The 14,123-nt window shown below is 42.4% G+C and overlaps 1 protein-coding gene across 2 annotated transcripts in view; it reads right to left on the bottom strand.

Annotated features, from left to right (window-relative positions):
* The window catches only part of MEGF11 (multiple EGF like domains 11), a 192,443-nt gene that overhangs the window by 64,280 nt on the left and 114,040 nt on the right, over positions 1–14,123 (bottom strand). For both annotated transcript variants that reach the window (XM_062501836.1, XM_062501835.1), the window contains exon 9: positions 9,850–10,024. In XM_062501836.1, the coding sequence (XP_062357820.1) occupies positions 9,850–10,024 (175 nt within the window). The remainder of the gene's footprint in view (positions 1–9,849; positions 10,025–14,123) is intronic.

Below are 14,123 nucleotides of genomic sequence, written 5' to 3' on the forward strand. Positions count from 1 at the left end.
CACACCTGAACTTGTGTCCACACCCTGAAGGACTGAGTCGAGGAGGAGCTAAAAGTGCTGGAAACAGCAGGAATTCTGAACTGGTCCCTTGCTATGAGCACTGGAGCCATGGAAGTAGCAACGTGGAGGGAAAACACAAAGTAACAAGGCTGATGCTGCCAACAGCTGTGGTGGACCTTGGTGCTGAGCTGCAGGGTCCACAGGTGAGAAGATCAAAGCAAAAAAATCCAGCATCTAAAAAAGAAAAGATGTCAGCTCTAAGCTAATGGGTTTTGTGATGTAATTCTGAAAAGCTGGTAAATAACCAGGTGGCCACCCACAGGCTGATAAGAGATAGCTCCTTCAAACTCTCACAGATATTCCTAAATCAAAACCCTATGGCAAAAGAGTTTGAGATCTGATAACATTTCAGGTGCTCTTTGGCATAAGAAAACAACATCAGGATTTTTCATTTAGACATGTCTGATTGTGAAAGACAAAGTCCTTGACAGTACAGTTGCACAGAAAATAAAATACAAAACTAACCTGTGACTTAAATCCTGTCCTTAGGAGGTTTTAATGAAGTCAGTTTGCAATTTGAACTACCAGGAGAGTCAGCTACCAACACTTTCATGCACAGAGCCATAGATAGTGTGAATAAAGTTATATGCATCTGGAAGCCTAATAGATGAAAGGAGGCACTGCTATTGGCAAGCAGTTCATCCCTCTGCAAAATTCAGATCAAATAACTTAGTCTGAGCAGGATATTGAGCTCCACTGGTTCTGAATGAGGCTACAGGAAGGGAAATGCAATTTGACATAGCCATATTGCCAATTAAGGATAAAACACATGAAATATGTCAACTAGCAACAAAGGCAGAGGCTTTCAGGCTTTCTGTACCAAGTTGGCTCCTTTGGACCCACTTAGGAAAACTTCTGAGTTATTCGGGTAAATAAAACCACAGCAGAGCCCAGTAAAAGTAAATATGAGAAGAAAGAGAAGACCTGGGACTTGCTCAGAGTTCTTATCAAATTATAAGCTCTGTGTTGGAGAGAATAAGTTCTCATTAGTAGAGGCAGACACTGAGGCAAACCCCACTTTTGTGTACCTGGGACAACCCCACTGATGGCAGCAGCTCAGGTAAACTTGGGCTGACAAAGTAGAATTTGAGCTGTCACAGACAGCTGTGCATTTCTGGAGTTTGTGCATTGACAAGAGACTGAGCAGAGAAAAATGAAATGGAATAGGTCATAAAAGGCTCTGAAAAGTTCCACTGAATTCAAAGAAAGGGCTGCAGTTTGCACAGCTGAGCGGGAGCCACCGTGCCCCGTGCATTCAGTGACCTTGTTAAACACTGCAGTACAATAGTTCACCTGCTCTAAAGCATCCACCAAACGCCCCGAGGTGGGAACAGAGCCTTTGTTCCCACTCCTGCAGCCGGGTGCTGACAGGGGCACTGCAGGCTTTGGGAAAACACAGGCTCCCGCAGAAATCCCTAATTGGTCCAGAGGAGCTCCGGGAGAGAACAGCACCGGGCCTGACTGACAGCACTGATATAAAGAACCTCCATAAAACTGATATAAAACACTGATATCAAAATCAATAGGGGAGCAGCTTGGTCTGAAAGCCTGGAATACACAGGTGGCCTCCCCTTAATGATCTTCCCTGTTGGTATGGAATGGAGATTATCTCCTCCTGTAATTCAGCAGAGCCAGAAGAATCCATTTGTGAGTTGTTACTGAAATCCTGGCTTAGCCCACACCCAGCTCCCTTGCGCTGAGGTGATGTTCATTGCCCCTGAACGATGTGTGGCAGTGCCACCCCACAGCTGGACTGATTTTCCAACTTCACCTGCCATCTGGGAAAGGGGCAGCACAAGCTGGGTGGCTCTCAGTGCTCACAAGGGGTGCTGCTCCAAAAGCTCTCAGTACCTGCGCTCTTTGTGCCCAGAAAAAGCCCTACAGGGACCTTGAGATGGATCACACAGCCCCATCACCAGGCTTGACCTGAAGCAATGGTTTGTGAAGGGAAAATGGTAAAAAGGCTCAATGTGCCAGCAAATTTGCTGGTGGCTGCTGATGGAAATGGGGATTGTGATGTACACACTGATCCACAGGGAGCTGGACTGAGACCAAATCATTCCATGCAGGGCACTGCACAGGCAAGGGAAGATCATTCTCAGTCTGTACTCATCATACTGAGTAGCTTTAGGATGAAAAAAATTTTATAGTCTGTTATTAGCCCCAGTGGACTACAAAAAAAATCAAAGCACAGCCATTGCATACACACAAATATGTTCTTTTGTATGCACTGAGAAGCAGGTAAGAAAATTCAGATGTCATCAATGAAAAGGGGCATCATGATGTGATTCAGAGGCAGTTTTCATCTGGTCTGTGACTATGCAGAAATCTTGATAAGTGCAAGTGATCTGTGATCAGCTCTATTTATATGGAAAATGTACCAAAACATTGTGTGTGAGATGTTTTGATTTCAGTTTGTAAACTCAGACCTTCCAACTGGCAGCACAGATGACAGGAAAACTTCTGCCCAGTGGTAGTGTCAGTTCCTTCATTTGAGAATCATTTTTCAGCTCACTCTTGGACTGTATGGAACACAAAGGTTTTGTTGCCTGCTTGAGATCCACTTCTTGTTCCACATCCACTTGTGAAGTAATTTGTAAGCTTCAAAAAAAACCAGCTAAGCTTTTATCTCTATCTAGAAGACACCAAAAAAATGCAAATTCAAAGGAGAGTGCATTTCTCAGAGACCAAAACCAGGAAAGAGGGATCTGGGATGCAGCTATAGTTAGTGTAGGGGGCCTGGTTGTGCCGTTCTGATTGATTTTTATCTTTATTCACTTCTTAAATACCAGGTGAATATAATTTTTTACTTCCACCATGGTTTCCCAGGGCACAGCTACATCTTCCATTTTTAAGGTTATTTTAGTTGAATTTCCCATATCTCTGCCTTTCACATCACCTCCAGACATAAAACTGACATTGATATCTGTTATCAAAGAGACTGCATTTCCTTCTTGCTGGCTTTGACAAAATGAGCCTCTCAAACCTGCTCAGAACACTTTGAATCTGCCAGGTCTTTGGTGACTCTTCAGCTGCATCTCACTGCTCCCTGTATCCAAGCAGGGACTTTCCCTCTGGAGCTGCTTCTGGGATCACCAGGACAGTCCTCCTTGGCCTTTCCCCTGTCTGTGTTTCTTTACTTCAGGGGTAGCTGAGGAATTAGTCATGGCTACAGCAGGATATTCCCAAACTTCATACAATTAACTCTGCTAAGAACTTTTGGATAACTGAGGTGAAACAAAGGAAAAAACAATAACCAGGAAGAATTCAAAGAGTAAGAATCAATTTCTTCTGTCTTGACTTAATACTCAACCTTTGCTCAGGCAAAACCCTTTTCTTTTTTAGGGAATGTGATCCATGGTACTTTGAACCTGGTTTGCAGTCAGAAGATTGAGTGAGTCCGAGGTCCCTGAGACCACCCGAGTGTCTTTTGCCAGATAAAGCATCAAAGGAGACCTGACAGCATTGCTGCAGTGGGGCAGGAGAGGCTGGAGGACTGAGGATAGAAATCAGTGGCAAACAAGGCTCTTGTAGCTCCACAGCTTCTAAGATAATTTGTTTTACTTTTATTATCAATTAATAATTCATGCCCTGGCAGCTGCAGGCCACGCTCAGACCCACCTGCACGGTGAGGGGGCCTCTCCTCATCCCCTCTGCTTCAGCTCCTTGCCCTTCTCCATGGGTTTGAGACATTGGGTCATGGACACAAATGGGAAACCAGTGAGAAGAAAATGCATCTTCCCCTGCACCCAGATAATTCATGAAACCAGACCCTGCAAACCATTCCTGTTGCCTCCGATACTCCAGTTAATTGGACAACTGCTGTGCCAGAAAACCTCTCCCCCACCTACAGCAAGTAAAATTTATACTGGTGGCTGGTAACAAGAACATCTTGATAAAATGGTTGAATTTATTTTATACCTAGAAATGAAAAGAGCTCTTAACAAAGGGGGGTAACTGATATGCTCGGTAAATCAAGGATAAAAGGACACAAGCTCTATTGAAGATTTTTTCCCCTCGTCTTTTCTTTTTAAACCTTTTGATGAGGTGCCCTGTTGCTCTGCGATGAGCTTCCACTGAAGTACTTTTGGAATTATCTCAAAGAGAAATGGATCATTTAAATGAGTTAAAGCCCCCAAACCAGATCCACTATTTCCAGCCTTATGTTCATTTTTTATATTAAGAATTTTGTGAAATTTATAAAATAATTTTACTACTGAACCACAGGCTTATTACACAAAGAAGTCTCATCCATTTTTTCCCCTGCTTCCTTGTGAAATAGTGAAGAATGATACATTTAGAATAAAGATGAAAGTTAATATGTAGAAGAGGGGGAATACTCTGATAAATTTGTACCTTGTGTGTTTAAAAAACACCTACAGGCAATGATGCTTCAAATTTCTCCAGACCTACCTGGGACTTGGGTCCTTCAGGGAAAATTCAATTGAAGATAAGATAAGGTGCTTCTCTCTGTTTACTATTTTTTTTTTCCTTTTAGACAATAGAGAGAATTTTAAAGGTGTAGGACAGGAGAACAGTTTTTTTAATATAAAGATAAAGATTGTTTTTTCCCTCCTGTATGTTTTTTTCAAGGAACAAGAGATATGGTATGTGCCAGAAGGAAGCCTGCTATGGCTGGAATACTCAACAGACTAGACCTTTAAGAGTTTGTGGCCTCTAGTAGACCATAATCATGGTCCTCCTCATTCTATGGAACAGTAAATTGGTCATTTTACTCAGTGAGTAGGCAAAGAGCAGGCTAAGACTGGTCTGAGTCTGTGTGTGGGTGTTTGTACTGACCAAGAGATTATCCATTGCAAAATTTGGTGAGCATTTGCTGTGCATTTGAATAGCTTTAGAGCACTATAATTTATACTTATTTTTACTAAGTGCTCGAGTTATTGTTCATTGTGTGATACAAGGGCTGACTTTTACTCAATGTGCAGGTAGGTTGTAAAGTTTTACTCTGACATAAACCCTGGGAGCAATTTGCACCCCTGTGGTACAGAAAGCATTTTGTTGAGAAATTCAGGCATGCCAGACAAAATTATGGACTTACAGACCCAAATGAAGTCTGTGTTTCAGTGTTTAAGTGCCTGGATTCCCACTGAGCCCAGCCAGAGATCCATACACATAAGCACCTTTATAGGGATATATTTGAAAGGCATTAATTGTGCTTTTAAAATGCAATTTTGATACAATGCCAACAGAAGATGTAAATAGCTATGGATGCACAGCACTGGGATAAATCTTGGAAAGCTTTAGGGAATCCAAGAACCATTCCAAAAGCTGAAAAATCTTCTAGTAAGAGATCACCACTGCTGTAGTTTCCATACTTTGCAGCATGTGATTGGCTTGTGTGGGATCTACCAATATAGAGAAGAAATAGAGAAATGTCAAAATGGATTCTTTCATTTTGGTGATGAAGTGCTTGCTCTGCTTGCCAGCATGCAGGGTTCAATAAAAGCAGACAGGTCTTCAAAAAACAGCAGCATAAATAGATGAACTCTTTAAAGTAATAGAAGTTCTGTCATCTGAATGTGAAATATAGACCTAAATGCCTGCTGAAGTAAAAGCTGACCACACATTCCACAGAGAAGTGTTAAAAGTTTTCTCAGAGTGTCTTGGGCTGAGAAATGTTTTAACTACATCTCTCCTTGCCACAACACACAGAATGGAAGCATTTGAAGTTAAACCCATTTTTCAAAAGAAGAAAACAAAGCATCTATAAAAAACAAAGGCATAGCACAGGATGAGGTCTCTAGATAGCCACTGCTTTCAGGGAAGCTGCAATTAGCTGTGCAATGGAGAAGGTGAACTTAGTTGTAGCTCAGTAGCATTTATAATGATTTCAGCAGCTAAAATGCTGATAGGTACGTGCAGGGGGTTGGTTTCAAGATCTCCTTGTGAGACCCAAGGTCAGGATTCCTGTGGTCTCCTGTCATATTTAATTCATATCCTCTGGCCTTCTCCACCATGTTTATTGAATTACAGGAATAAAATCCAATGAACCAAAAACAAAAGAAGAGAGAGAGGACATGGCAAGTCCCGCTTTCTTTTATTTCCCTCCTGCACACCTGAGTTCCATGGACTCATAGGAGAACATGTTGGAGCAGAATTTAGAAGGAGGGAGAGGTACGAGTTACTATAACCCCTCTCACCATCCCCATAACTGCATTCAGATAATTTATAGCAAGCAGTGGCCATTTCCACGTGGGAGTGAGGATCCAATTTCTACCAGCCAAGAGTCTCCCCTGGTGCTTTTTAGGGCTGATCTGTGCACTCCCTGTGTGTGTTTGCCAGGTTTCTTGTGGTCACAAACGAGATGGCAGCAGAACAGCTTTACAAAACCATTCTTCAGAAGAGCATGCTGGCAATTCATCACTTCAGTGCTAAGAGGAAACCCTCAAATATGTTAAAAGTCCCAGTTGGAGGGAAGTGCCCTCTTGGTGTGCTTGTAATGATGATTCCCTGCAATCATCTGAGTTAAACTGATACAGCCTTTATCCTCCTTTACAGGTGGGATGCAGGAAGCAAAGCATTCCCAACATGCCGGTGGAGCAATAAGGAGTAGGTTTGTGATTCTGGGGAGGATTTTATTTTGTCTCCTCTACCATTATTCTGTTTTCATTGCCCTGCATGCTGCCTCCAAGAACTGCCTGGTTTGGGTTGTGGATCCCTCAGTTAAATCCACACCCAGTTTTGCAGGGTGGTTCAGAACCTGCACAGGTAAAACAGAGTCATCCCTTCTTGGGATCACAGTCACAGCAGCGCCTCACACAAATACCCTAATACCCAATAACAGCTTTACAACACTGTCCTTTGGGTTCAGAGCCAGACTTATGTAAATCTGGCTCTTGAGTCTGACCCAAAACATTCACAGAAAAAATAAGACGGAAGATGTTTTGAAACTCTATCCTAAACTGCAAGCTCGTCACAATTTAGCTTGGGCATTTTAATTTTTGGAAATGTCATTGCTAATAAATAATGTATTTTCCTTAAGCTACCATATACATTTTTATTTTACAACTTGAATCTTCTTAAATTTCCAAACATTCAGTGCTCTGCTCACGTACATGGCAGCCTATGAGATGGCTGCTTTTTCACTTAATACATTTAATAAAGGTGACCAGATGCTTTGTGTTTTTAATGGCTTGTTCTGCATCCCAACAAAATGTCCCTGTTTTGGCTGCGAGAGCAGATGATTCATCCTGAAACCCAGCCCAGGCGCCCTGACACAGGCAGGGTGAGTTAAAAACCCACCATCTGTGCTGGAGGAGTGGGCAGGAGGAGTGCTTTGTCAGGAAAACACCGTCCTTCCTTGGGCACTGCATATTCCAGGCAGCCAGTAATCCCAAAGTCCTGTGGGTCCAACCTCTCTGCCTTTGCAGACAAATTCTGCAGTTATCTCCCATCTCCCACCATTTTCTCTTCCTTTCCCCCTTCCTGAGTAGTCCTCAGACTGCTCTGCCCTAGGATCATGTGTAGATCAAACATTGCTGTAAAATACAAGATGTTGCTTCTGGTTTTATTCTTTCCAATCATGTGGCAAAATTCCTGCCCGTGTGGCTGCCTGAGCCAAACCTGATACTCAAAAAAGCAGGAGGGATTAATTTATGGCTTTTGTGAATAATTAGCTCTGCCCATCTCTGTGTTAGCACCACTCCACTGCCAGCTCTGCCAGAGGACACATCCTGAGCTCAGAACCAGCGCTGGTGGACTCGCCCAATTCAAGGGCAAAGCTTTACCCCCAGGCAAAGCTCCCCTGCTGCCTCAGCAAGAGCCAAGCAGCAGCATCGGAAAGAAAAGCTTGGTTTGGAGTGTGCCACTGGGATAAGGCACTTCCAGCCTGGTTCTGGCCCCACAGCCTTTTCCAGCTCCCCTCCTCCCTGCCTGGAGCATCCCAGCAGGACAACGCCCCGGGCTGGGAGGAAAACGTCCCCAGCAACTTTTCTGCACAGCCTGTGTTCTGCAGCACTTGAAAGAACCATTGCAGCTCATCTGGCATGCACACGAATGACAAATATGCTTCAGAGGCAATAAATTAGCAATTTCAAGGCTTTACTTCCCCTCATGGACTAATTGCCAGAGATTATAGTATATTATGTGAGAGCAATGATACTAATGCCTAAATATGCTTCAGTGATTATAGAGCTATCCTCAATAACCAAGCTGTTTAAATGTCAATGCAAGAAAGCTCTTTATTATGAGATTAAATATTATTTTGAAGCAATGCAATAGGAACTTCTCAGGCTTTCTGCCTGCACTAATACTGCCTTGGGGCAATGTATATTGGACAAGGTATGCTTTTTAAAATTGTGTACAGTAAAAGGTCCCTAAATGTTTTTGTGCTGCAAATTTGGACAGCATTCCTAAGAAGAAGGAGGATCTAGGCATCTTTTTATTTTGTAGTTGTTACTAACATGCTGCTGCCTTCATCCTTCCTCCACTTGTGTATCAACTACTGTATAGAGAAGATAAATTCTTGTTTTCTGTTTGTGGAGTTGGGATTCTGACCTCAAAGATATTTTCTTTTCTTTTTCTCTCTCCATCTCTAAGTACCACTATCTTGCACAGATGCTTTTGGGTCCAGCCCCTCACACCTAAATAAATCTTATAATACCTGTCATTGAGACAACCCCAGGAAATCAGTGGAAGCTCCAAGTTTCAGCTTCAGCTGCTGACATGAGGCAGAGAAAAAAAAAAAAAAAAAAAAAAAGGGACATTAAACCATAACTCCAATTGCACAGCTCTGCAGATGCCAGCTGGGGAATCACAAGCTCAGGTGTGGAATTAGAAGGAAGGGAGGCAAAAAAGTCTTTGGCATCCCACTAATCTCATACAGGACCTCCCCACTATGGATCTGTCCCAGCTGTTCAGCCTGTCCCTTGATTTCTAGTAAACTTAGTAATTACAGCTCATAATAGTTACAATGGTATAGAAAACATAGATAGACTAGTGGGGATAGAAAACGTAGAATGAAGGACAGAGAAAGTCAACTTTTGGTGAAGTTTGGTGGAATTCTCCCTTTAAAGTATTCTTTTTCCTTTAAGAAGTATTGTTCCTTAAACACAGCCTGCACTTCTTCTCCATGTGTGCTCCTGAAGGGGAGCAGCTTCATATACAGATAAGCAGGGAACTTACTGGCAAGAATTTCATTCTGCCCAGCCTTAGCAGGATTGGACACCTGGATGCAGGGCCCAATACTTTCTGCTGAAGCCTGGCAATTGTTAACTCCGAATTTTTGATGTTTTCATCTTGGCTGGTTTCTTCAGCCATTTTATATCTCACCTATAAAATGCAATGCTTGTTTACCTCAGAATGTCTGAAGCTCTTTCTGATGCTCAGGTAAAAGACACCTGCCACACAGGCTCAAAAAAGACATAAATTACTCTATCATTTGTAACATTTTAAAATACCTTCATCTATTAAAATCACAGTGTGACTGACAAGGAACATGCTGAACGGCCATGAGAATTCTTTCTCTTCTCTTCCAGGCAGACAATAATCTGACACCTTTTTTGTTATGTCTTGACTTAGAATATACTATGGGAAACCATATCTTTATCTTTATAACAGTAATAAACTTAGAACAGTGATGTTAACTAAACAACCAGCAGCCATAGACTGACACTGCTCAAAGGACAGCGATGTGGAATTAGCACAGACTGAGTGAAAATGACCCATGTTTGGCTGCTTTTATGCAAATATTATTTCAAATCAGATTAAAACCCTTTTTTATTTTTGCAGCCACTTATGAAGGCCCTCCCCATGCCCAGCCCCACTCACCATGAAGCCTGGGGCACAGATACAGCTGCCAGTGATGCTGTCACAGTCGGCCCCGTTGTGGCAGGGACAGGGCACCCGACAGCCCTCGCCGTAGTAGCCCACAGGACACGTCTCGTTGCAGTAGAGCCCAGCCCAGCCAGCCTTGCAGCTGCACTCCCCAGACAGAGGATGACAACTAATGAGGAGACAGATGTTAGTGAGATGTGGGCAGGAAGGAAAACCACAGCCCAGAACATTTCACGTGTCACGCTAAGAACAGGACAAGCCTGGAAATGCTTCAGGATGGTGGATATGAGAAGCTGTAAAATTTGGGAAGTGAATAGAGAATCTGGTGCTAAATAGACCAGCATTTCCAAACATCTGGGAGCTGCCACAGCACTGGGTAGTTTGCACCTTGAAGTTTATGCTCTTCCATTCTCAAATCAATGTGACTTGGATTACTGACATCAACCACACCATTAATCCTTACAAGCTGTAGGACAGGTGTGTGCTGCACTATTTGGCTGTAATGCAGACAGCTAAAGATGTTCAGGGATAGGTCCTTCTGCACCCGTAGGTGGAACACTCACCCCTCTGTTCCTCCTGCATGAAAGAATTTATCTTTACTGGGCATTTTTCCTCCTCGAGGTTTCCTCAGGGCATCACCTTCCCACAGCTGGAGGCTGTGGCTGGGACAGGAGGGGAAGGAAGGCTGAGATGTGTTAAGCCCTGGTTTGAAGGGATGGAGGTCTCTGGGGGATGTTGTCTGAGGCCAGCTGGGAGTGTGAGGCTGCACCTGAGAGCTCAGCATACTTGGTGGCCTCTGCACCACAGCACTGTACAGTAATGGCACTGCTCAGTCCTCAGTGAGAGAGATGAGAAATAATACTGCCAGAATTCCTGTTTTCTTTACTCTCAGAACAGGAAAAATAGACTTCTAAAAGGTGGGATCTCTGTCTGGACCTGTCTCCTGGTGTTTTGCATCCCAGAAACAATTTCTTTTCCTTTATGATTATTTATTGCAACAGTTTAAGAATGCAGACGTGACTGAATGGGTTTCTTTACGCCTATAAAATTAATATTGTATATGTTAATTTTCAAGGTAACCTCATAAAATGTAATTTCCAACCATGTTTCAGGCAATTTCTGGTAGAAGAGACTGGTCATATAGTGCTGCAACTAAAAAGGATCAAATTTTCTCAGTGTCAAACGTTTCATCATAAATAGTGTTTTACTGACTAATTAAAACAATTCATCAGCATAACAAACTGCCATCCATGACAAAGCAGTCCCTGAAATTATGGTTTTCACAAAGCACCTCTTAACTTCCAGATGAAAACAATAAAAGCTCAGGTTTCCCCCCCGTGTCTATTAATCATTACCTAATAGGAGCAGAAAGCTCAACATTAAAGATTTTGAAACTAATTTTGTGTTTCTTTCTTACCACTAATACTACATGTGTCATGTCCTTCCATGAGAACTGCATCTGGTGGATAAATTAAATATTTCAAAGGTAATATATGACAAGGGCATTTTGAATCATTCTATGACAATTCAGCAGAAAATACTACACTCAGAATTTTTACTCCGAGGTTGGCTTCTTCATCAGCATGGACAGCTTATTTTTGCATGGGATACAAGCTATGTATTAAGGTCTAAAACTCATCCTGAATTGCAATAAAACAAGAATCAAAACCAAACAGACTTTCCTCATCCTGAATTGCACTCAAACAAGAATCAAAACCAAACAGACTTTCCAGAAGAATCTACTGGAGACTGGGAACTTGGACTCCAAAACAAAGGCCAGTAGAAATTTGATATTCTGACCCATCAAAGCCTTGTCCACATTTCATGGGACTGTGAGCCAGGAAAATCCCCTGCAAATCTTTGGGTCTCTCCATCCATGTAATCTTCCCATTGAAGAAAGGATAATTTTGTTATCAGCCTGAGCAGATCAGGGTTTTGTTTTTCTCCTAACTCCAAAGCACTTGTTTGACAATCCAGGTGCCTGATGCAGTGTTAACTTGATGAGGGCTGAAATTTAGATGTTTTCCCAAACTGCACAAGGCAGCTGTTCTCTTCCTAATCCTGCCAGGGAATCTTGGCCACCTTACTGACTCTTCTTCATTTTTCCCATTTCCAAAATGATGCCTTTTTTTTCCTTTGGAAACCCTTTCAAGATCTACAGCTGATATCACTAAATAGTATAAAGTTTTTATATTAATTTTTTTTTTCTCTCTGGTTTGTATGAACTATTCCATTAATTAAAGTGAGCAGAGTTGCATACTAAATATATTGCAGCTCATAAGGTAGGAATAGTGGATGTGTGGATGTGTGTGAGTGTGTGTGTCAAGGTTTCTCTTCTGCTAGCATTTTGTACAACCACATTCTGGTCAAATGATGTATCTAGATAGAGAACATAGCCCGGAAATTAATCTATCACCCATCCAAACATCCATACATCCAGACTGCTCAGTGAATTAAATGCTATTTGGACTGAAGCTGAAATGTTTGAGACAGACTAAAGCTTGAATAGGAAGTACAGCTAGAATTTTTTATAAATATCTGTGTAATTCCTCCTCCCCTGTTCTGAGTGCACCTTCCCAGGCCATGTGTCCATGATGTAACTCTTTGCCAGCAGGAGTCACAGTGCATGTGAGGCATTTCTCCAGCCCCCAGTAAACTGAAATTAATGAATACAAACAATTCCTCTGCAGAAGGATCACTGAAGGATGGGTGAAGAATGGGAGGGTTCCAAAAAGATCCCCAAGGCAAACCCATCAACATCTGTTTTCCAACTCTTGCTGGAGCAGCAAGGGAACCTCACACTCTTCAGAGTTTGGCAGTGTTATCCCTCCTAGTTTGCATTGAATCTTAACTACTTTTATTTCTTCAACTTTCCTGCATCTCAGGAAGAAGCAGAATAGAAACCAGGAGTGAACACAGGCAGCCAAGTGTTCCTGTGGCTCTAGCCAAGCAGAGGTGAAACAGAGCTGTCCTCACACATATCAGGGCTGACAATGAAAGGGTTCCAGGGCTTCTGCTGCATTTTGAAGGCTACTGTACAATTCCTGGCTTTGGAGCCACATTTACAGCAATAGAAGAGTTATTTTTTAAAATTTTATTAGCTGAACTAAAAAGTGTAAAGGCATTTTTGACCTTTAAATTTTTTAAGCATCTGATTTTGAGGAAATCTGAGAAAACCAGGTAAATTTCTCAAGGCAAATTAGAAGTGTTTTTGACAGGAACGTCTGTTCCAAATTCTGAATCTGTTTTCCACATATTTTTCAGCCAAAGAAACACCTTCCAGTGAATTTCCTGATTTTCTGTTTATACAGCACTAACAGTCATCTCATTTTCACTATCAGCAGCCTAATACTTATTTTAAAGTGCTTTCTTTTTAATGGTGTCCACATCACATCCATTCTCCCTTACTGAAATGCCTCTTGCTTCAAAGCAGTGGCCACACTGAGACTGCAGGGCTCCTTCAGTCCAGCATATCTTCAAAGCCAGCCTTGTCCAGCACATTATTGACTCGGATCAAGGCAGAATTTCACAGAAGCTCTGTGGGGTTTGGTGATGTTGAGGCAGTAACTGGAGCCTCTGGAGATCTGCCCATTCCATTTGACTTTGTCCTGGTGGCTTCCTTCCTTCTCACATCTCTGACCTGGGAAAGACACTACCAAGGGTACCTGGCTCCACACCAGTGCTCAGGAAGGGTGGGTGGCCAGGACTATTCCAGCTGTTCATTTCCCTCCCTGCCTGACAGAACAAGCCAGGATTATTCCCTTCCAGCCACTGTCTCAACGTGGACTTTTTGCAGAGGGAAGTTTTTTACAGGTGTACCCTTTCCTGTGGAAGGACAGTCCAAGTCACCACCACATTCTAAATCACCTAATTGTGGGGTTGTTCAAAGTCCTGTATAAAGTGCCTTTCAGTGTGCTTTGATGCAGAAATTATTGGATGGTGTCCTTCAGTCATTACCATGCTGGAGGTTAGACTAGATGATCACTCTGATCTCTTCAGACATTAAAATAGACAGATCTATGAAAATGGAAAAGCTGATTGTGTATTTCCTACAGTTCTTCCTCAGCTACTCCTCAAAGCCCTCAGAACTTTCCATTCCAGTCAACTCTCCAATAACCAGATCAAATGAGACAAATTCAGGGACAGGAGTTTCCTTCACCTTCCACAAGTGTTTAATAATTATCCTCCACACTTAGGGATCACAACAAGAAGCTAACAGCTTAAAAAGCTCTTGGGGAAAATAGATGGCTGTGGGTAAATGAGTCACT

The sequence above is a fragment of the Cinclus cinclus genome, chromosome 13 (assembly GCF_963662255.1).
Source record: "Cinclus cinclus chromosome 13, bCinCin1.1, whole genome shotgun sequence".
In the NCBI taxonomy this organism is placed as follows: domain Eukaryota; kingdom Metazoa; phylum Chordata; class Aves; order Passeriformes; family Cinclidae; genus Cinclus; species Cinclus cinclus.